Raw genomic sequence first — 24,574 nt, 5'->3', positions numbered from 1 at the left:
TTAGAAATCATGTTCAGTAACTGAGGAGAACACCTCACTTTTACACCTTTAGTTTGGATTTACAGCAACGTGCTGGAGAATAATTTGAGATCAACTACTACATCCTAAGTGAAATAATGTGACTGAACCACACAGTTGTAAAATCCTCATGTTTTGTGCTCCTTCTTTTGGGGGGGGGAGGGGGGGCAACATTTAATTAGCTATATAGAAGTGGATCACCTTTAGCTGTATCCCAAAGTCCTCACCAAGGAAGTAGGATTTAGAGGTCCATATCCCAGCTCCAAAACAGCATGAGATGGGATTTGACAACCTACCTGCTATGTGAAACTGGTAACTACCTGACCATTGGGAAGGAGTGTCTAGCCAGAGCCAAAAATGTCTGGTTCCTGCCTGTCCCTTCTTGGTAGTCATGATCTGAGAAGGCCTAAGACACTGGATCCAACTGGTGAGATAGGCAGGAGAAAGCCTTGCTAAAAATGCCCCTGGGGTTAGGTGTGAGCTTTGGATTTGAGCGTCTCGCACAAGCAGGACGTAGGCGGTTCTGACATGCCCGCTGGCAGGAACTATGTGGATTTAAGCATCACTGGGGCAACTACAGGGTAACAGCAGGTAAGTAGGGGGTTTAAGGATCTTAGAAGCAGTTAAACGCTGCTGAAAGAGTATGGAAATTAAAACCATATATGTGTAAGGTAATTTTTAAAATGGGACTTAGGTGGTTTTGAAAGTATCATCCTGATAAAACTAAATTTAAATTGCATAAATGCAATTGCAATTGCATTTGTTCGTTGTCCTACAATATGATAAAAACTATTTTTTAACAGATTATATATTCCTGTACAACAGCATCATGGCAGGGAAAGTCCAGATGAAAAAAGCTAATGTAACAGAGCAGAAAATCAAGCTCTCTGTCTAGTTTGGTCTAATCTCTGTTTCACATTCCTATCAAGTTAGAGAGATGCAGAAGTAGACCCAAAGATTAGGGGATATCAGATCTCCAGACTTGGTCCAAGCTGGTCAGAACGCTCCTGTTTCACTGAGTATCAGCATTACAAGGTTTAAACAGTCTGTCCTGATTTAGCAAAGCCAACAACCTTGCACCTATTAGCAGTTAACCCATGAGATTTCCCATGCATTTAAGCACAAGTATATTACGAAGCACATAGACGCTGTTTACTTTGCTAAAGCAGTGACAGTTTTAACATTTTGAAGGGCTAAACTTTCAAGACAACAGGGTTTACTAATTCTTATAAATATCTGCCAAAATATGACTTTTCATAAGTGCATGACTGTTTTCAACTATGTTGACAACAGTACCATGTCCCCTGAAATTGTTTCAGAGTCCTGACTGTGCGTAGAGCTGATTCCAGTGTCAGAGTCTGTATCATTTATGTCCAGATTAGTCACTCTATGAACAAAGTCAGGAACAGCAATGCTGCTACTGGAGATGCCACTGCCCATCGATGGTTCTTCATTTGATGGAAGCCCAGTTTCAGTGTTGTCTTTAACATGTAGTAAATTAAATTCTTCTGTAAGAAGTTCATATTCTTTTTCCTTCTTTTGAAGCAGTGAGTCCCTGTATGTAAGTTCTTTCTGAACACAGCTCAGGTATGAGTTGATTCTCAGACCATCTTTCATACTTTTTTCCAGCTCGTATTTTACACCTTCCAAATTTGAGGTTTCCAGTTCAGCATTAGCAGCTCCCTCTGTGTGAGCATCATCTCCATTTTTTTCTGTGCATATACCATGCACCTCTTTTTCAATTTCAGCACACAGCTTCTCTATTAATTGTTTGTGATGTTTCAGTCTCTCTTCAACCTGTAAAATTCCCTCACTTTTGCTCAAATAGTCATGCATCTCTTTTTGATCATCTGGCCTACTACCTTGCTGCTCAGCCTCACTTGGATTAATTGTTAAGTAGGAGTCCTGCACATAATTTTCTCCATCATTGGCCACACGATCTAGATGGAATTTCGCTTCACATTTTTCAATTTCCATATCTAGTTCCTTCATTCTAAGGACTTGTTGATGAATGGTATGATCTTGAGAAATTATCAGATGGATCAGTGTCTCCATATTATCTCTCTCTTGCTGAACACTGTCCTGTTTAAGCTTGGCCAGTTTCCGGAAAGTCTTCCTCACAATTTTCTTTTGCTTGTCTATTGGTAACATCTTCATGTAATTTGCTGGACTGAGCTCCCACTGTTTTTCTACATTTTGTACTACCTTAGCTTCAGCTGTCTTCCACAATGGAAATGAGAGGAAAGCATCTGACTTTACCAGCACAAAATGCAAATTAGACTGCTCTTCTCCCCAGGCCTTCCAAAGTCTCAGAATCTTTGTCAGGGGAGGAAGTACTCGCTCCGAACCTCTCCATTTTTCTACAATGCAGTAGTCACTAGGTTTTCCAAAGAGGACCTTTTTCTCTCCAAATGTTGCCTGATGTTCCTCAAGCAGCGCCTGAATCACTTCTGTGCAAGTTGTGCGCTTTGTCAGGCCACATACAATCTTCTCTTCCTGGCAAACCCAAACCACAATCTCTCTTTCATTTGAAGCCATGTCCTTGTTGGGAGACCTGGAAAACAAGAAGAGACCAAACATAAATTACATATCAATGGCACAGACTGCATGAATAATAACTATAATTCTGATATGACTACCACATTAAAAAATTCCCTTATTATTGTACAAGACAATATACTTGTTTAAATTACATGAAGAAATATTTTGGGATTAAGTAACATAAAACCACACCCATGTCAGCTACTGCTTTAATATTATTACTAGTCCAGCTGAACAGGTATCTCACACAAAATGTCCTTTATCAAATATAGGTTTTGTACACATAATATGTGTATAATAACAAGAAGTGATAAAGTTTGGCAATCTACATTTCCAAAGTCTCCTAGGATAACATTACTTTCAGATCTGCCTATCTGTTCTCATCACACAAACACCGCACAAACATTTGTAAGCTCTTAATATCACTGAGGCTTCTGAAGGGAAGAATCATGCCTCCAAATATACACTGAACATAGATGGACTGAGAAAAGATGATTGAACATCAACTAAGTTAACAGAATTTGATGATAGGTCTATAGCTTTTTTTTGACACAGCTGCACCCACACAAGCATAAACACCATTGTTTTACACTGTGATTTTTCCTTAACAAGTCTCAAGGAATTTGTTGCCTTTCCTGAAGTACCAAATAGCTTGAATTCCAGTGAGTTGTGAGAGAATACCAACTGCGAGAGAATACATATATAGGTTCATATATTATAATCTTTGTAATCATACAGAAATGCCAGAAAATGTAAAAAGTTTAATTTATTTTTCTTTGTTTATGAATTCCAATGAATGTGCTGCTAACCCGACATTAGCAGCTGGCACCTCCTCATACACTGACATACCTACCTTCAGGTGGCTAAGATCCCACTATGACTTATGTAGATATCTAATCAATACAATCAGTGGAGTCTAGAGAGTGATTCACCTGACCAAATGTAGAAATTTACAGCTAACTCTTCGGTTTGTCCCCATCTGAGTAGCTCTGGACAGCCATGGGTCTACATTGACAGAGTGGCCTTGTGGAACCTGTCCAGGATATTCCTGTCCTCTAGCTTACATGTGAATAATCTGCTGATTGCCCAGACCTGGTGATATGGCCTGTTGCCTAAAATGATAAAACAATAAATTCCCTGAGGAAAAATGCATTTCTTTGATTTTCTTGTATCCCTTCCAGTTCATTTGAATGAACAAGTTTTAACCCAGTCTGACAGAGAAAGCTTGAAAACAAAAATGACAATTTGAACAATATTCAAAGGGTTCAAAATGACATTTGTTTCTATCTGGGACTACTTATTTGCAGCACTTTTCTAGTCTTCTGAGATGTAGTAGAAATGGAGTTTTACTTGGCTTCATTAGGCTTATACCCTATGATTATTAAAGCAATCCAACTTGTTACTTTTTCTTAATTATTACACAACACAACAGACACACTGCAATCCAATAAACTGAACTATGATTGACTCAGCTCTAGGTGCCACTCTGACCAGAAGGCAATAATCCACAAAAGACAGGAGACTACAAATGAATACTAATAAAACCTACAAGAGTGAGTTTATTAGTATCATTGCATAGGAGAGCTCTGTCCAACGACATTGCCCCAGGTCTTGGAACATTCCTCTGTAAAATCTACGTTTTCATAGATTACTCTGAGTAATGACATCATTTTCCCACTTCAATAGCTCCCTCTTACAGACCAGCATTTTTCAGCAATTATTTTTTAAAACTGGTGTTCAGAGGATTAATAATATTTTCATAGACTCCTTCTCAAAATAGGAAAGCATATGTCACAGACACAGAAAATGGCAAAATGGCACAAAGAAACAAAAATATTCAAGTTTAAATGGGAGGGGAAGGAATGAAAGACCGTATCAGATTAAATGGCATCACTGTTAAGTATGTCACATGCTATACAGTCAGCATCTGTAAGTGGTTTTAGGTTTACAGAATACAGGATACTATAGAAAGATTTTTGTCTGTTGACAGATTGGTAGTTAAATGAAACTTACATAAATAGATAATTGCAACATAAGCGAGCGGTGACTGTAAAATAACTCAGTATTTGGTTTACACTACAGACATAAAAAGAAAAAATATAAACTACAGTTATATTATATATTAAGCATAAAATTATGCAAAATGAATTCCCAAAAATACAGTGTATCAAACCATGTTCACTACTGATACATAAATAATTGATCTAGAAATAAAAGCTTATTGCCGGTCATTGCATTTCAGTTTATAAAAGTACTGATAGAAAAAAAAAAAAAAAAAAAAAAAAAAAAAAAAAAGCATAAAAATAGAAGAAATACCAGATTGGGACTTTGAGGCAGTAAATTCAGTGTCTTTCCTGTTGTTTTTTTTGTAATCATTCATTTTGGGGAATGAGTGTTATCTCAGTCTTTTAGGATTCTTCTGAGGCAATTTGACTGCACATTGAAACTCTTCCTATTTTTTTCTCATTTTGTTTTGGGTTGATTGCCATATTTTCTCCTAGTCAATATTTTCAATGTGTAACAGATTATGTGAGTTAAGCAGAAGCTTACTGTCTCTTTTCCTCCTGGCTCCTTTAAAGTTTTTCTAGGAAGATAGTTTCTCTCTGCAATATTAGTAAATCTTCAGATAAATTTGAAACCCCATAGTATTAGTGTACCGACAACTACTTTTGCTCTACCCATTTTTTATATGGACTTCCCACAGACTTCAGCAGGAGATAAGCAAACTTCTGATAGAAATACACTGTTTGTTGTAAAGCAATCTCTACAGGATCTCTGCAAACAATATGGATATAAAATAACATTTTAAAATTACTGTTCTCAATCATTTTTTAGCTGTTTATCACCCCCTGTAATTTTTCAGTTACAATGCACCTGTCTACACAGACTTTAAATCGAGCTTTTTTGGAAAGGATTCTTCTTTAGTCTGTCTATAGAGTACTTAACATACTGAAGTCCGTAACTAGTAGTAGCACCGCATGAACAGACAATGTATGCACATGCAGGTACACAGAGAACTCAAGTAGCTTATACACGAAAATATATACTTATATATATAAATGTATGTATACCATATATAACATATACCTTGTAATTATGTAGTCACCTTTTATAGAAAAGGACAGGAAAAAAAATTTCTGAACATCGCTGTAATTCTTGGATCAAAACAGAATTGTAAAGTGCAAATTCTTTCATTACTTTTTCCATCTGCTTGTCACAACATATATTATCTTCATTTTTATTCAGCGGATATTATCTTCATTTTTATTCAGCGGCTTCACTACGTTTCTGATCTTTCTTTTTAATGAAAAGGAATTAGCAAGTCATTTATAATCTTACAGTACCAGGAAATCCTACTATCTTCTAAAAAGTCAAATGGTACCACTAAAAATGGTAAACTGATGTGGCCTATCATGGATCTTTTAAGTAAAATTTATTGTGTAATTCTTTAATCATAGTTAATTCAGGTAGTGCCAAACAAAAATGAAGCTTCAGCATGTCAGTCATAGTATGACAATTATTAAAGACTTGCTTTCAAGATGCAAGAAGATGCTAATACTAGGAAATGTCTAGAAAGCTGTGTGCTTTCCTCATAGAAAGTGAAGTGCAGATTCTGCATATATGGAGATGGAATGCATCCCACCTAGGCATCTGAAAGTTAAGATTTCATTATAAATTCACCATCAAAGTTCCTCTTTCTCATGAGAGGAGAGTGCACCTCCAAGGAGAAAGTCACCACAGCCTAAATCATCTACGATCATTGGACTGAATCCTCAAATGAAGCTATTTCTCTCATTAACTACAAGAGACCTGTGTGGCCACCTTCAACTAAATAGCTCATTTTCAGGTAGCTAAATACAGCTGAGAGTAATCCACTCAGATTCTAGTTTATTGTCTGAGGGAAATATAACAAGAATATTTCAGACAGCAGTAGATTCAATAAAGATAATTAAACATGGGACCTACACATTATGACTTCACAGTTTAGATGCTGACTATGCAATTCACTGTTCAATTTATTACTATCATTTATAAGGAAATCCATTAAGTCATTTCAATACTAAGGAAGATACAATGCAGTTTGTAACTTCTTGTGAATAAATGTTGGTGGTTGACACGATTCTTTTTTTCTTCTGAGATATAATACTAAAATTGGTAATATTCAGCAACAAGATCTGCTTTTAGATGGTCATTTTAATAAAGAGGTAAGATTCTCAAATTTACTGGTTCCTTGGCCTTCATATCCTGCAGTTTTGTAAAGGAAGCAAAAGAACTATAGCTTTTTGATAACCTATTAGCTAATGACTGTACTTGCTAAAGTGTTTATCCAATTTAAATATTTAGCTTTCTTGAAGAAAAGTTTCAGTAGCAACTTCTTCAAAACTAGCTAAGCAACTTCTTAATTGTTTTCAAAAGTTTATTGCTGTTGTTGTAAACAGGCTTTAAAGCTTCAGTTCTGGCTTGAATTCTGTTCTTTGAATGATTACTGAAATGTTCTACTTATTCATCTACGATTTTAAAACCTTGATAATAACAACATGCAAGTCTGTCTTTTTTTGGAAAGTCACTTTGCTGCTCAGGAACAGATGGGAATTTAAGTTTAGGAATAGTAAAAAGTACATTTCTAAACTTGTTTGTTTGATTGCTAGTTTCATGCCTTCCACTCTTTGCTTCTCTTTATGAGGACCCAGAAAACCATTCTAATCATGTTCTAGACCTCACACAAAGTCTTGATTGTGTCCGCACAAGTTGATCTTTTCATGTCAGATACACGCTTCATTAATTTATTATTCAGGCCTAAGGGAAGAAAGGTAATACATTGCAACAAGGTATAGACAAAACAAAAACATGTACTTATGTTGCACAAAGTCAAAATATGAGATGGCTTAACTGCTGGCAGCATCATTTTTGATATTCACTAACTTTAAGGGATGTCTGGCACAAAAACATACGTATCAAACACATAAGTTTTTGCTTTCCTGAAAATTTTAAAATTCTTCCCTAATATGCAATATATAGTTTTACAACCAATCATGTCAATCAAATAAAGAGATCCCCTTTTTAGAATTTCACCTTCAAGTCTACAAGATGATAATTTTTCCTTACTAATTTCAGCACAGATTCTATTGGGACTAGATCGCTTATATATCATATTGTTAGCAGCTTAATACAGTGTTTCTGAAATACCTTTGACACTAAAAGAAAATTTTGTCTTTGTTGAGAAAAAAACATAGATAAAACCCTTCTGTCCCTTCACTGTAGTAAATTCTTTGTAGACTTTCACAGAAAAATAAAATGGAATTTCTTTGTCAACATTACTGTATTTCTTGGTGCATCCCCCCCAAGGAAACATAAAGGTGAGTAACTAAGAAATACCTAGGTAATAGCTAGAAATTTCACAGCCAGGACACTTTTGTGAACCCCTTGTTAGTTCAAAGCTTTCCTAATTTTATTTCAATGTGAACAACTGAACCAATTTTAAGTCAACATAAACAACCAACTGAAAGTTTTGGTGTTAGGAAAGGAATTCAGAACTTGAGATTATGTTTATGATCACAAATGATATTAATTTTCTCCTCCCTGTCATTGAAATAATTTATATAGACTAAAAAATCTGCAGGTGAAAATAAATGGCACAATATCTTAATCCTTTGCTTGAAAAGTATACAACTCTTAATTTATAAATTTGCATAGAAGAGTTCATGCTGGAAAACTGTTTACATGAAATAGCTGTTATTTTTTTCACCAATTTATTGGGGAAATCACATTTTATAATCTTAATTTTGAGAGATGGAAGAGCTTTTATATATTATGTATGAATTAAATTAATGTTAATCAGATGTCATAAAGTTGTATCTGTTAGTACAAATGTTTGTGGGTTGGAATATTCTTGTACTTAGTGTAATAATGTCACCTTTTTTTTTCATCATTTTCATAATATAATCTGTAATTAATTACTTTTTATGTCTGAAGGATTGTTTCTAGTATTAAGCTAGCAGATGGTATAAATAATTTAGTTTATTTTAGTGTAGAAAATGAATCAAATTTTGTGCTTTTGATCTCTTCACCTATTTTTTCTTTTTGATGCTGTGCTTGCATAAATATATTTCAACATACAGAACACCCAGGAAGACACATGACACAACTGTCATTTGCAGTGAAACAAAAAGCATCAAAACAATGAACAGCAATCCTATTGACAGCATATACCCTCTCAATAGTGCATTTGAACATACAGTCTAATCTGCAGCAAATGAGAAAATAACTGTGGTTTATGACTGACTGGCTGCCATGATGGGGTTCTCAGCTGACCAGAGCTCTCAGGTAGGTAGGCTGTTGTCATGACCTCTTCAGAGTAAGACTAAAGTGCTTCTAAACATCTCAGAAACAAACTCCTACACTCTATCAAGATACCACCCAAAACAGCTCACTTCTTTAATGGAGAAACCAAAAGCGGCTAAGTGATAGAACAGGAGAAAAAAAGGCTCTAAGAGACAACCCTCTGGCTGCCAACTGCATTCTGGCAGTGCCTTGCCTAGAACTTCAGTGTCTGCTGTCTCAGTGCTGGAGTGCACTAAGAAACGTGAAACTTTCAGACAGACCCAGGCAGACCTGTGCTCCCTGTGCCTCTCAGCAGGCTCTCCCTTCTTTCTCAAGCTGTACACTACCAGCTCTTCACCAAGATGTTCCGTGCCTTGTCCCCAACCTGCCACACTGCACAGTAGGGAACAGTCTCCCAGCCAAGCATGCTCCATTGCTGAGCCACTTTCTTTCTTTTGAAAATTGTGTGACACAATGGCATAAAACATCCTGGAAAAACAACAGACACCTGCCACAAAAGCTTTTAATAATCCAGTATTTTCAAGGGGATGGTCTTTGAGCATGCTGCTGGGGCACATAAATCTGCCCACTTGGATTTTGGCAAGTGTGCATCTGTTCTATGGTCTTCTCTTTGTTCTGCACCCATAAATGTTTCTTCCATGTGCAACGGCCCAGAGAACACACGCCTTGGTTAAGCACTCGCTAATAACCTTGTTATCTCTGTGTCTCAGACCCTAGCCATAACCACCTACCAAAGAAATCTGATGGCTTTTAGTTATATTTACTTGCTGGAAATAAGGAGAGGCCAATATTACAGAGATACCTACCTGATACAAACAACCTCCATTTGTAGCATAGGATACACGCTACATGTCATCTGAGAGCTTCTGATACCGGTGACATTTACATGTCAGGTTATATAAAGGCTAATTAGTTTAATAATATAATATTGGTTTTATTATTTATCTTTTAAAATTTTAGTCTGGTACCATATAGATAAAAATAAAAGCATCTATGAGACAGTGGATGTTCATTCTGAAATAAAATATCAAAATATATTTTGTCTCTGTGGGTTTTATCTGTGAAATTTGCAAGAAAGTAAAGCTATTGGTGCCATGTGTTGCAGCCCTTGCTTGGAAGAAATTCTAACTTAATTTTATCCAAACAAATTTTTAACAGTGAGTTTAAACATTAAAGCTATGAAGAATACACAGCCCATATGAAAACTAAGGTCAGAATTATTTCAACCTTTCAGGCACAAATGGATTATATTAAAAGTTCATCTAAATTTTTTCAGACTATCCACATTTAATCCACTTTTTTTTTCTCAACTTTCTGTCACCTCCTGTAAAGTCATTCAAAAAGCAATAAAGGCCAAAATCTTACACTCAGTATGCCTCCTGCTAAGTAGACTACATGTTTCCGAGTTTCCTAATGGCAGCAATGAGGAAGCACCTACTCTCTCACCACCCAGTGAAGCTGGAATTAATCCAAAGCCTTAGGGATTCAAGACAACCTATTAACTAACTGCATTCCCATTCCCTTCACCTACCCTTAAAAAAACAATATTAATGGAGGAACAGTTAATGTCCAAATCATGCAGGAGACAGAAATTCCACACATGGCATGTCAGAAACTTGTTCCTTCTTCTTTTCTGCATCACATGAAAGTCAGGGCAATGTCTAGCTAAAAAGTATCATGACAAAGCAGGACTGGTACTTTAATAATAATAAAACCCCTCAATATGGATAACCAGAGTAGCCCAAATACTGCAAGAAGACTTGGAAAGAATACCATAGAACTTGTGAAAACAAAGCAATTACTTCAAAAAAATAACTTCAATTTGTCTCTACCATCTGTTTCTACATCGACTTAATGCTGCTCTATGATGAAGCTTCCTCCTTTACAGAAGTGTGCATAGGCATTTATTAAAGATAAAAGAAAATTAGGCATCTAGATACTTATGTGATGTTTTTCAGACATACACATATACAGAGGCATTCAGATGTTCTAACTGAAATATTTCAGATATTTGAAAAAAAGAAAATGGTTTCTACAACGGCTATTTTAACTAGCCATGTACAACACTTCTCTAGTAAAGTTTATGTTCACTTTGTAATTCCTTTTTAAATGCATAAATTTTTAAGTCAACAAGATTACCATACTGTCAGGAAGTCTTTATGAAACATTTTAATTAGCAACAGCTGTTGAAAATTATGTCCTATATCAATTATCATTTGTGAACGTAAAATGATAACTAGTTCCTTAATCCCTTCTGTAGAGGAATGCCATCACCTCTGTTAGCTACTGTACAAAATTGCATACATTATAATTCAGCAGTGATCTATGGTTTAAATTTCTGTTTATCCAATCAGTTTATACTATATTAGTGCTTTATGACAAATTTCAGTTAAATAATTTTGGAATGAAATGGGATAGTACTATTCTGTCATAGAATAAATAACATGAAGGGTATGACATTTTTGAAAGAATAATTCTCTAAGATAATTATTTTACTGCAAATATGTCATTCACACCAGAGTTCTTGCTGACTTGAAATGTCAGACTTCAGTAAAAATCCCATGGGAAATTGTACACTTCATTCTAATAACTGTACTGCTTGGACACAGGTGTCTCAACAGGGAGCAACATTTAAGAAAAATAAAAAGGGAAAAAAAGGCCTGACTACTTAAAACAGATATAAAAGAAATAAAAGCAGACAACAAGAAGAACCAACAAGAACCGACTAATAATTCTGTCACCTGGTAAGTAGATGGAGAGCAGATTTTGTACTATGTAGAAAATAAGCCAAGAAATTGCACTAACTCAGAATGTTCCACTAACAGAAATAAAAAAATAAAAGACATTGTAAGAGGAATTCAACACCTTGCTCACTAGACAAGAGTGATAGTTATGGCGGATTATCCTGAACACCCTCCTCCCTCACCCTCCCATTTAATAATGACATAATTCTGTGTCATTGCTTCAGTGGCTGATACTGTTTTGCAAAATCTCATTTGCAGAGTCCAAGTGCACATTTTCAGCAAAGGTGACCAAAAGGCTCCTAAGCCATCCCCTTCACTTATTAGCTCTGCCCTATACTATGTTTACACTTGAAATCACTTAACCTACAGGCAGGTGCAAAGGCTGCAGTCTCCATTCAGATGAAGACTGCATCTGCCCCTGTCCTACCTCTCAAATTATTCCTCTCCCCCTAAGGGTACACATTCTCTATAAATTACATCTATGCTTTAAATCTGCCTTCCTGTCAGACAAATCATCATTTCTTCATTGTATATTCAAAGTCATATGGTTGGTAAGTGGGTATTAGTCAAAAAAAATGTTTGGAATTGCAGTGAGTACCATCAGCAAGTGTGTTGTGTACGTAAAATGCCATGATAACACATTCATCATATCAAGTCTGTATTTGTGGGGGCCTGACACTGTGGAGACATGAGAACAGGGGAGAGCTAGCTAGCTGTCCACCAAAATGTTTTCCAAGATGAGCAACAATAACAATTACAATTCGTTTTACTGGGAAAACTTGCTTTGATGTGTATATTGCAGCTGCTACTGAGGAAGCAGCTGTGATACAGGAATGAAAGATCCAGGAAAAACTCCAGAGCCAAAACAAACACTGACATATTCAGTGGTAGTAATACTTTAGACCATGATGAGGACCGGAAGACGGGCATTTTCAAATTCCTCAGTGTTAGCAACCAACATGCAAAGTTTAGGTATATCAATGCAGCAGAAGCTGCATCTTGATTTTGGCCAGTGTGTAGTTCTCACTAGTTGACAAATAAAGATGCCACTGGTACTTTTTATCTACCACAAGAATTTTTCTACATTGCAAAAACACAATTCTCTACATTGTTCCTGCGTCTATTTAAGTGCCTATGAATATTTAAGCACTAGTTTCACTATACAAACTTTATGAAGCTCCTATTAATAATTTACAGAATGTGTCTAAAATTCCATCACCTTCAATAATACAGAGGAAAAAATAATTTATTGCTCATTTAGAACATAGGTTTCTAAACAATAAAGCTAGAAGTGCTATTACAGCTAATAGAAATTTGGGATATCTAAATTCTCCCATTAGAATTTTTATAACTGCTTTTTAGAAGCATGCTGATTGTTTATGAGCTTTTGAGATCAAAGAAGTAAGGGGAATTCCAAGGGTTGAAAGCACAAGTTTTGTTGTTGTTCCATGAAATTCACTTTAGCTTTTGTTGAAAGGTAAACGTATACTATTTCTCTCCCCTGGGTTTGTTGACATCTTGCCAGTGAAGAAATAAACACAAAGCTTTCTGAGATTGCATCTGGATTGTCAAAACATGAACAAAGCACACTATATGTAGACCAGTGATAATAAGGTAAGTTGAATAAAGGAACAAGATACAGACAAGGAAATAAGATTTCATGCCACTTTTCCAATACTCCCTGGGCTAAAGGAGGCTGGGCTTATAAACCATGAACTGTGTATAATGCGTGGCTCAAAACGTTCAGTGTATCTCTTCTCTACTCCTGGTGGCACCATGTGAGACAGATACTAACCTCACTCACAGTGAAAAGAACGAAAGTCCAGATGGACTTGGTTTCCTTCCACCAACCCTCAAGCTGAACTCCAACTCAGCAAAGCATCTCTTCTTTTCCTTATAGTCTTTTCCTGATGGCTACCAACTGTACCTGCTTCTGTAGCTGCTCTGGCAGCAGCCTGTGGTGAATTTCACAGTTTGGACACTTTGTGATTCTGAAAAGGAACATTGTAGGAATCAGTATTTTTATCTTCTGGGTTTTAAACACTCTGACACTCCCTAGACCCATCCCCAAAATATACAAAATTATTTACAAGATAACCACCTTAAGAAAGTGATCATCCTAAATACTGTTTTTACTTCTAAATCTAGTCTTATAGCTTAGCAACTGTATGATCATTAAGTAATCAAGGCAATCTGATGTCTACCTGACATTTCTATCTCCTTGCTTGTGCCAGCTCTGCTTTAACCAAAGGGTTTCCAGCTTGATAAACAGGCAGCAAGCTAACCCAGAAAACAAAAATAAAATAAAATAAAAAAAAAAAAAAAAAAAAAAAAAAAAAAAAAAAAAAAAAAAAAAAAAAAAGGAAAACAAAAGAGGAAAAATTTTTTTGTTCTTTTGAGTAGTGTTCCCTGAGCTGGGTTCAGGAGAGAAAGTGTACCAGTGCAAAGGAAATGGCAGAGTGGCCAGGACCCTGGAAAGGAGACACAGAACTGTACAACAGCAAGCCTTTACGTCTGTTCAGCCATCTCATCAAACATCACCCTTTATTAACTTTTTGACATTTAATGATTTTTCAAAATAGCTTATTTTCTATATCATAATACCTACTTTGAGTTTCTCTTTACAGTTTTCCAGAAGTGAGAAAGGCAGGATATGCTTTAATTTTCTTCTGTATTTATTGTAATAAACTTTGCAGAGTAAACTGCCGAATTTAGAAATGATAACTGTATGATCTCCCCCATTTCTTTTGCTTTCATTAAATTATATTGAAGATGTCACCTCAAAAGGGGTTGTATCAAGACCTCATTTACAATCAATTCTTTTCTTTTTTTCTGTTGTTCTCCCTCAAACTTTCTGAAGGATGATTCAGTGACAAGTATGTTCCATTACGTGCAATATCTGAAGAGCTGAAAGGAAAAAAAGATGAGATGATGAAGTGGACTCTTATATACATCTTCACTCTAAAGAGCTAAATTGAGTACTAGATACATAATTATGCTAACAAGAAGAGTGGACGTAAATTTTAAAAAAAGAAACCTGAAGCATTTTAGTGTCCATTGACAAGATAAGAGATTAGTGCAGTTTAGGCTTCCAAGCAATTTTCTAGAATTGCTTATCAATGAATGCTTCAATATGTAGTTAGCCAGACACAGGCTGATAGGGTCTCTGATATATCATCACATCCTCTCTGAAGAAGCTACTGAACAAATGAAATAAATTGTTAACTTTACCAACTGTGCTGTGCCCTAGCAGTGGATATGCTAAAGAGAGCACAAGAGCTTGCAAAACTAGTTCTAGCCAGCTGAGCAACAGAGATAGGGAAGGCAAGAAGGGAGAAACTGCTGTCTGAAAGCAAGGTTAATGCTGGATCATAAAGATCAAGAGTAATGGGAAATTCACAAATGTAATGAAGAAAGAACAGGCAAGAGGGAGCTACAGAGGATGGTGTCCAGTTGTACACACACACACACACACACACACACAATTTTTAGCTATGAGAAGATGAAGGAAGATGACTGCAGAGGAAAGACATTCCATAATTCAGATGAAAAGACAGGTGAATCCTAAAATATTTGAATGATCTTGACTTAAGACCCAAAACTGTTCTAGAACAGAGATAATGAGTTTCCAGCTGTGGCCACCTGAATAGGCTCATAGCCATGTTAGTTGTCCATCACAACTGTTCCCCTGGAGCTGAGCTGCTTGTCTGACCTCCAAACAACATGAGTCACAAAGATAAAGGTCTTGTTAAACCATCTAACATAACCCACCTGAATGTGACTGAACAGTTTGGGAAGAAATCATTCAAAAATTTGATGCAGCTGAAAAGATGGAAACCCCTGGCAAAAGATTTGTGGTGAACAGTGAGAGCAAGTGTGGGCCAAAAACCTGTAGTGGGCACACCTGAAGCCAAACAAGCCCAGGTGTCTGTGGCCAAAGATCAAGGCAGGCCCAAGAAATAATGGGGCTAGTATTACAAGACACATCTATGGCAGGATAGTGATTATCCTAAGAGGGCTGTGACACCAGAAAGACACTGTAAACTACTTCTTGTCTTCAGTTCACAGAAAGTCAGACTGAGTCAACACTCAAATTAATCTGATGTTTCTTTATTTCACATATCCAAATGTCTTTGCAGGTGGGGATCCTTTCAACATATGAGCAATTCAGATGACTTCATAGCTCAGGGAGGATAAAAAGGCAGTTTACTTGTAAGAAGGCACTTCATAGGCCGAATGGATACCACAGTGACTGCACACCCCTGAATGAAGGCATTCTTCCTTCTGCCATGTGAACTGCTCTGTGATATTTGGAGAAATAAACATATTTAGCATTCTTCCATGACATGTCCTCATTCTGTTTGTCACTTCTGACTTTCAAATAACCCTTGTATGTAGCCAGTTTTTACTATGTAAATGCATAGGTACGCAATCTGCAGACGTGGCTATTTCTGCACAGGCTATTTATATATACAATGATTGGGGGTTGTAATACATTGTATTGTACATTAGATGTAGATGATACAGGTTAGATCTGTAATAGGATATATACATATGCATTACATGATCACACTCACCACAAACTGTCATATATGCATTTATATACCAAATATATGCCTACTACACAGAAAGACTTCAGCAGAAAGAAATATGCTTAAGTTGCAGTCAAGTACTCAAAAATTCTAAGCGTTTGTGTTAAAGTTTCCCATGCTACTTAGTTCAATGAAAATGAACTTGATTCAGCACATCCATCGCAAGGTGCATTCTATCCATTCCACTGGGCCTGTGCCTCAATTGAATGGATACAAGAGACAATACTTGAAGCCACAGAAGGCACTGAGGCACTCCAGACACTGAGTCTTACAACTTTCAGTGTCTTCCCCACTGCGGAAATTCATAATTCCCTCTTGGATACCTAAATTTCTATGTAAAGTGCTACAGAAGAGTTCAACTCCTAACAGTGGGATTTGCTGACACCAGCAAGTTCAGCAGGAACTGAACTGGTCAGAAGCATGAACAAAAGGGCATGACTTAGGTACTGTTAGACTACATTCAAATGTTCACTGCATAAAAAATACAATATTAATTAGAACACGAACCAAAAGCCTGATCCTCTTCTCCCACTGAAGCCTTCAACACAAATCCTTGTCTTTCTCTACATTTATCGTAACTCATACGAGTCATCACCAAATGGAACAGCTTCAACATGAAATACTGAGAGAGTTTCAGTTTAGAATAACCTGACAGGACTCACCTGTCACATAGATGTTGAGGACACCAATGTGGGCATCTCACAGGAGTGTTCCAGCCACCAGGGTGCCTGACTGCACTTTATGTGTTGTTGCACATGCTCTGAACAGGGCTATCAGATGGGACCTCACAGCTGAAAAAGCTGAAAGACTGCCTTTTTCTTAATTTTGGTAAGGTGTGAAGGAAGAACACAACTGCAGGGTTTTCAGGACTGATGTAAGACATGACAGGAGTATAGGTGGCTGTGGAGTGCTGCCAGTCAGAATTTTACTACCTCAGGATTTAATCATAATTTTGTGAACATCAGAAGTTCTTAAAGCTTGTCTTAGGTGACTACAGTGTTGTTTAGGTACCAAAGTCTTCTTCATAAAACTAGTCCTCATTACTTGTATTTGTTCAGTATGTGTCCTTTTATATCTTCTCTCCTATGTACAGTACTACTCTTTGTAGAAGACATTCCTTAATTTAATCTTTTGCTATACACTTTTTATCACCGGATATTCAATTGCTTCACCATCTGACACATTACTGAATTTATCTCCACATATTCTTGCAGGGAGATAACTCCCTTTTACAAACCAAAGCTTAAAAAGATTTAGGCCAAAGCTATCCACTTGTTTAAGTTCCTACTCTGGCTAACTGAATTGCTATCTATAGAGATATGTCCAAAGCAGGACATCCATAAACTCCCTTTGCTTAGCCCTTGTGCAATACAGGACACTGAATTAGCAATTGAGGAACATGCAGTGAGTAACCACTTTTGTAAACTGCGGTTTATCTGACTTGCCCAACATCACATAGGAATTTTGTGGCAGGGGCAGGGAAGACATCCATGTTGTTAGGATGGTTCTCCCTTAATCATACATTATCCACCTGTAATTCACCTCTCCATTCACTATTCCCTTTTTAATTTCTAAAATGAATGGTACAAAAGATGGTTAATTAGGTGCTCTACAAAGTCTGAGCATGCTCCATGAAGACATTCCCTTTGAAACTGATTGGGGTGGAGCTCATGTCATCTACCTTAAGCTATTTAAAATGCAAATGTGTAGTCAAAGATAATTTTCCGACCTTCCTCTGTAATCAGTGGGATAAGATAGGCACCTCCAAAAGGTGAGTAATCCCATACTGAAAGCCAGTCTAAGGCTGAATGAACTGCCCTCTGGAAGTGTTTAGATGTACCCATTAACTACAGAAGTACCTAGATGACTAGATACCTAAATTTTTAATGGCTCAAGTTGAGTAAGATGAAGCTCAACTTGTGTGTTTTAACGTGTACCTTAATCTTATGAGCAGTATAAGTGTCAGTAAAAGTAATACTGTGACCATCCACAACTGCAGGTTCAAAAATAACTCAGATCTTTGTCTGACACCTGTAGTGGCCTTCATGGGTAAACAAACATGAGTAGTTATCTACCTAGACCTTAAAGTACCAGAAGTTTGGGAAAGTGAAGTTAATACTAATCCTAAATTTTTGTTAGAAAATGGGATTTGTACAGAGCTTTTCGGTAAAACAGGATACTAACAGCAAAGTGGCCTCGAGAGATAAGAGGCAATAATCAAGTTAAACAAGTATACTTAGTGCCTTAGCAATCAGTACAGAGGAAGTCTGTCAACAGGTAATGTCCAAGTGAAACAACAGTTCTGAACATCAATTTACCAATTAGGAAGCCAACAGAAACAAGAGCATCTGAATATCAGCATATGATCCCACATTTATAAATATTACTAAGCCACTCTTTGATTAGTGAACAGAATCTGATAACTTCCTACGACAAATGAGGAATCCTTTATGTCATCAAAACAGTGCCCCAACTGTTGCTCTGAAAAAATTTGTAGTTTAAAAGTGCTTTCACAGTGGAAATTACCCTTTGTAGAAATAATCCTTTTCATTTGGAGGAGGCTGGGAAAAGTAGGTAAGGTGTTCCACATGGATGAAGGAATCTATTAACACAGAGCAAATTGCAGGTTCAAGACCCAAGGGCAGACTCTCTTAAAAATTAGTAGTCTTCACTCAACTACATTATTCCACTGAGGTAATGTATCCTTACAAGTTAAAGTAAACATATTTATGCCTGACCAAAATAAAACTTGATCTAATAGATTATTACATTTTTATAAAACTGATTTTGTCACCAAACGTGAGAATGTTACACTTTTGCATATTTATTTAAATCTTTGTTAGTCTTGTGTTATTAAAAGGAGCACAAAATAAATACCTTGTGCTTTTCAAGAGAGATTATATTTTCCATTATGATAGGAAAATCATAACTCAGAATTCTTTACTAATGAGAACAGATAGGGTTTGAAAATCAAGAACGCAAATTAATCAGATTGACAGTTTTGACCATTAAAATAGACAAATTATATTTAGATATTTCATTCACATCAAATACCTACCCACTGTGCAAATATATTTTCCTTCTATCATTACTATGCAGCTGCCTGATAAATATGAAAGTAAAAAACAAACTCAAAAGAACAACCCCAACCGAGGAAAACAGAGGTTTACATCACCTCCAAGATTACAACATAAGAAATAAATTGGTAGCCTGGCTTCTTCTAATGCTAACGCTCAAAAAATGTATGTCTAGCAACCATCTAAACTACAAATGAAATGGCTCAAATTGACAGAGGTAAACACATACTCAGGCAGACAGGAGTGAGAGTGAAATAGGATTAAGTCGGTGAAAGAGAAACACATCTTTAAATAAAGTGCAGTTGAGAGGTTTGCCAAACTTGCACTGGAATTTTTTTTCACGTTTAGTGTCTTTTATTGCTCTCCGCATGGTACCAGGAATCAAGTTTCATAGTATTAAAAATATAATTACATGACAACTTTATTATCATTATCAATGAAAACTTTCCATTCTTATTTTTGGTTTCAAACATTCACTTTCATTCCTTATGTCCACCTCATAAAACTACCTCAAAATCTACTAAGATACACATGGCATTTCTTTATTTATTTCCCTTTGTGTAACATTACAACCCTCCTCACAAGCCATTTTTAAGATTATGAAAAAATGTTAGACTACTGAAAATTCCTCAGTGAATTATGTGAAATCAAACCTGAACAATCCACAGTGTATTCTACTTCTCTGCATGGCAGCCAGCTCTATTGTACTGTAGAAGAATTAGAAAGAAGGAACTCCCAGATTTTATTCATACTTCTCCCACTAACTGGCTTTCACACTCTGCACTTCCACAGATTTTACACTGTCTAGTCATGCCCTACTTATTTTTCCTGAGGCATGTAAATATTATCACCTAAATTACAGCTAAGGAAAACTACGTATGCTTATCAGTTGTCTGAGGTCACAAACAAGTTGGTATCATTACCGCTATTGCAACACGTTCACCTTAAGTACATTTCTGGATAGGTCGAGACAGGAAAAGGCAACTAGTGGGTCTTCTGGTGCCTATTTGTGGCAAGTTCCAGAAAGGTGCTCAAAAAAGTTTTCTTTTGGACAAGGTTCCCCAAGAAAAGAACTTTCAAAATCACTAATTAGCTCTTAACTTTTATATGTAACACATAAGCACGAGAAATGATTTATGAAAATTTCTCATTTTTACTGCAAGAATTTTGCAGGTCCATGGTAAGTTTTCAGTCCTGGAAGGTAAAATGCCATCACCAGAATTTGCATGAAAACTGTACTGCACTCAGTTCTAAGTAAATTTTTCTAATGGGACACATAGCCATGGAATAGTTGATTACATAAAAGACCAGATGCAAACTAATCTGATAGATATTTTCAGAAAACTCTGCATGATATTTGTCTGTCGTACAGTATTTTACCTACCTGAAAATTAAACTGAACTGTATTTGTTTAGTGCCAACATTCTGTAGAGGATGGTTCTGGCCTTTGTTATAAAAATTAATGTAGTCATCTGTTTTCCCCTCTAATTCTGCTGGGTTGGTCACTCTTTCTTCCTGTTCATCCTGAAACCACTTGTTTATCTGCTGTGTCCTGTGTGATAACTGGGGAATTGTTAGCATGGTAACTCTTCAGAAGATGACAGAAAGTCACCATTTTGAGAGTATCATAACATGTAAGAGAAATGCCCTGGGTACCAACATGTCCAATGTTCAGTTCTAGGCTTCACTTAGTGTGTGGTCTTAAACAAAAGCTTTATTTTGCATCATCCTTTCTGTCACCAATAACAAGGATTTAGCTATATACTAAACATAGAAGTTGGACAAACTAATTAAGGCTTGTACAGCATATGTGCTATTAATGCTTGCAAACAATAATGTTTAAGACCATAATTTATAATTGCTATTACTCATTACATAAAACAAACAAAACAAAAAATAAGATTTTCTGAGCGTAGGTCAATCAAGAGGTACTATTACTTTTATTAAAGTTAGAATTTTTAAAAAATCCCCATCTCTGAAATCTTACATCTCTCTTCTGAAATCATTACATATTTAGCAACATGTCTGAGTCTTTTCTCTGCCTGTAAAATGCCAATTTTTCATCATTAAAGTAGGAAATCACCTCTGACCAGCAAGACTCATCCTCTGTATTACTAAAAATGTGTTTCTTTGTCTGAAAGCTCTCTCCTCAGCCTGACTCTACATTATATTAGTGTTCCAGATTAGTGTCAACCTAAGTAATGCTCTTTCCTTAGGTGGTGTAGTATTACACACATTTATTACTCATTTTATTTACTCCTTTGGAATGAAATTGCTGTCCGCCCTCCTGGAATAGTAGATAATTAACTCTTTAGAAATAAGGTTAGTGTTTTGGTAGACAAAAAGCTCTTCCTGAAAGTGAAGTGAACAAATATGTACAAAGATTATTACAAAATGTATGCAACCATTTTGACCCCTGAGAAAAGCTGACAAGCCAGACCAGAAAATAAATTACAGTGTATGAACTCTGGCTCATCTATCAAAGTATGAACTTTGATAGTTCACTAATACATCTCACACTCAAGAAAAAGTAAAAATATGGAGAAGAATGTGTTCCACCACTACCAAACAAGCACCATCTTTTCAATCTAAAAATTTAACACAGCACCACTGATTCTAAATAAGCTTTTGTCTACCCCCTCCAACATACATACCAAATGCCTGGTAGTCTTGAATCAAAAAGCACCTTTATAGCTTCATATAGGCTTTTCTCCAGGTATGCTCATCCAAGAGAAGTATTAGACATCTCACATGATCCCCTGAGACTTACAATGTGGGTCACACACAGTTCATTTAGATAAGCAGCTGATCTCCAAGAGCTTTTCCAGTCCCAACCTAAATGCTGAGCATTTTCAGTTTTCCTTCACCAAGGCTTAAAATGTACTCAGTGTACTCAACCGTAGAGCAGGAGACATATTCAGAGTAATACTCAAATCACTGTGCTGACTAGGTGCAATGAGAAACTACTAGAGGGAGGGAGGGAGGGAGGGAGGGAGGGAGAAAACACGGTAATGCTAGGTTAGTATCAGACATGAAGTCTTTAATTCATTAACCTGCACTGTAATATAAAACCTGAGAGAATAATTGAATGTTTCTCTCACTGAGGGGCCTCTGACTGACAGGACGGGAAGAAGTCCCTCTATATCCATACAAATGAATGGATATATATGTTTGCCTTTCTACCTCTGAACCAGAGGTGATAAGACATAAAGAACAGGCAAAGTAAATCTCTGCCTCCTGTACAGAAATACTACATTAACTGCTGCGGCACTGAGATATTGACAGTAAAACGTGAAAAAGAACAGTAAGGAAAATCAAAAGCAATAAATACATTTAAATAATAATAGATTTGTAACACAACTGTTTCATCATCAAACAGTACTCTGGGTTCAGTTGTGTTGTATGTCAACAGAGCATACAAATGGTTGTGGTAAACTCAAGACCAGCATGAATTACACTGGTAAAAAAACCTTCAAAATCTATTTGTGCCTAAAAGGACATCCCTACAGCATCAATGACAACTATGTGAAGAAGAAGATTATCTGTAACTCTCCTTTTCAGTTTGCTACTTCCCTGGCTACAATTTGCATGGAACAGTAGAGCTTTGACAAGTTTGGGTAAGGTTTATGTGAAAAACCCAAGGAAGTGGCCTCAATGAAAGAGAAATAGCAATAGAGTTGACTTTCTTGGTGTGGGATCACTGACTGGGTGGATATGACAATTATAGCTCCAAATATCGAGGTGATGGGTAACGTTTGAAGTATTTAAATAAGCCTAAAGACCCATTCACTCAGAAGCGACCAAATCCAGCACCCAAAAGCAAAGAAGTTCTAATCTTACAGAAAATCAGTGGGGCATAGATTTCTGTTCTACTTAGCAACCAGGAAATTGTATACAATGTGAAACTCTGGTACATAAACACTGCAAGTATATATGCTGTATATTTGTTGCTCATGTTTGAATAGGGAGGTTTTCTGTCTCTGTGTACTGAAATGTGTTAGATCAATACTAGACCTTATCTGCAAAGAACTCAGTGCCCTTTCTTTTATTCCATCTTTGGCTGAGCATTTCCTCACATCATCACACTTCCAAAGTGTGATGTGAGCTGAGCGTTCCTCACACTTCTAAAGAATACCATCTTCAAGAGATCTGCAGAAAAATAAATCCCTTTGAGTTTACTGATGTTACTTAGAGGCTTAGTCCTGCAGGAAACTGTCCTTTTTTCTTTATTGCCTTAGAGGGTAGCGCCTGTCCTGCTGAACACATTCGGATTTGCAGGTGGGTGGGGCATGGCTTTGTTACCTTTTGGATGTATTGTTCTCCAGGGGACACACTGACAAGCACAAACATGCTCTGAGGGCTATATTTCTGGGTGTCACAGGAGGTCAAAGAATAATATAAAAACTCTTCATAACTCTTGAAAAATGTATCATGATATCACTCATTCTCTTTATGGACAAGGAAAATATGTTGAGGCCACATTCCTAGTGGCTCCTCTGAAATCAAATCAGAGTTTACAGTGATCTAGTGGTTACCTAGGCCTTGTCCTGTGTCTCTGCATGAGCAAGATTTCAGCAGCCCAAGAGAGTAATACCAACTGAAAATCTTTCAAATACGAGAAGCAGTTAAGCACAGGTTTTGTCTTCCTGAGGTTTAATGTGTTTCTTTCTCTAAAGGCTCACGGCATCACAGCCAACATCCCCTGCCTCTTGCTCAAATATTTTATACATGCAGATACAGTTAAGAATAACCTCTTTGATTCTGAGGTCTTAGGGGTAGAGACTGACATTTTATGATCTGGATGTGAAGAGTCTAGCAGGAAAAAGGGCCCTGATCTGGGACCTCTGGGCAATGCTGCAAGACAAGCACTAATTACAGGGATGTCATCTTGTTATCTCAGCAAATGAGAGTAACGCCTTAATTTTCCTTCTGGCTCTTCTTCCAACTACCTTTGTTGCCTTGATTTAGCGTTATGTCCTTCTCCTGTAAACACAGATTTTAGTCCTCATTTGCTTATCTTATAGCCCTCAGGAGTTATATTTATATGTAGTAAATAGCCATTAAAACCTTGCAGTGAAAAAAAACAAACCCCGAGTTTCTCAAAAAGGTGGTCAAGCACTAGACATAAGAAACAAAGCAGAAGATTAAATATATACATTTATGTATGTTGTCCCTCATTAAGGTAGTCAAACTAAGACAAGGTAATGAGCCACAAGTTCTGACTCCCCGGCTGCTCTAAACACAGTCAAGGATTTTAAGC

The 24,574-nt window shown here is 36.6% G+C and overlaps 1 protein-coding gene across 1 annotated transcript; it reads right to left on the bottom strand.

Annotated features, from left to right (window-relative positions):
- Window positions 1-180: 180 nt before the first annotated feature.
- RASSF9 (Ras association domain family member 9) lies at window positions 181-22,072 on the bottom strand. Its single transcript, XM_026868682.1, has 2 exons — window positions 21,969-22,072; window positions 181-2,572 (listed from the first exon to the last, which is right to left on the bottom strand). Exon 2 carries the CDS (start codon window positions 2,554-2,556, stop codon window positions 1,297-1,299), a length of 1,260 nt encoding a protein of 419 aa, XP_026724483.1. The 5' UTR covers window positions 2,557-2,572; window positions 21,969-22,072; the 3' UTR covers window positions 181-1,296.
- Window positions 22,073-24,574: the final 2,502 nt, after the last annotated feature.

This window comes from Athene cunicularia (genome assembly GCF_003259725.1).
Source record: "Athene cunicularia isolate RWA chromosome 1 unlocalized genomic scaffold, athCun1 chr1_part2, whole genome shotgun sequence".
Lineage (NCBI taxonomy): Eukaryota > Metazoa > Chordata > Aves > Strigiformes > Strigidae > Athene > Athene cunicularia.
This window is presented reverse-complemented; position numbering and strand designations above follow the sequence as displayed.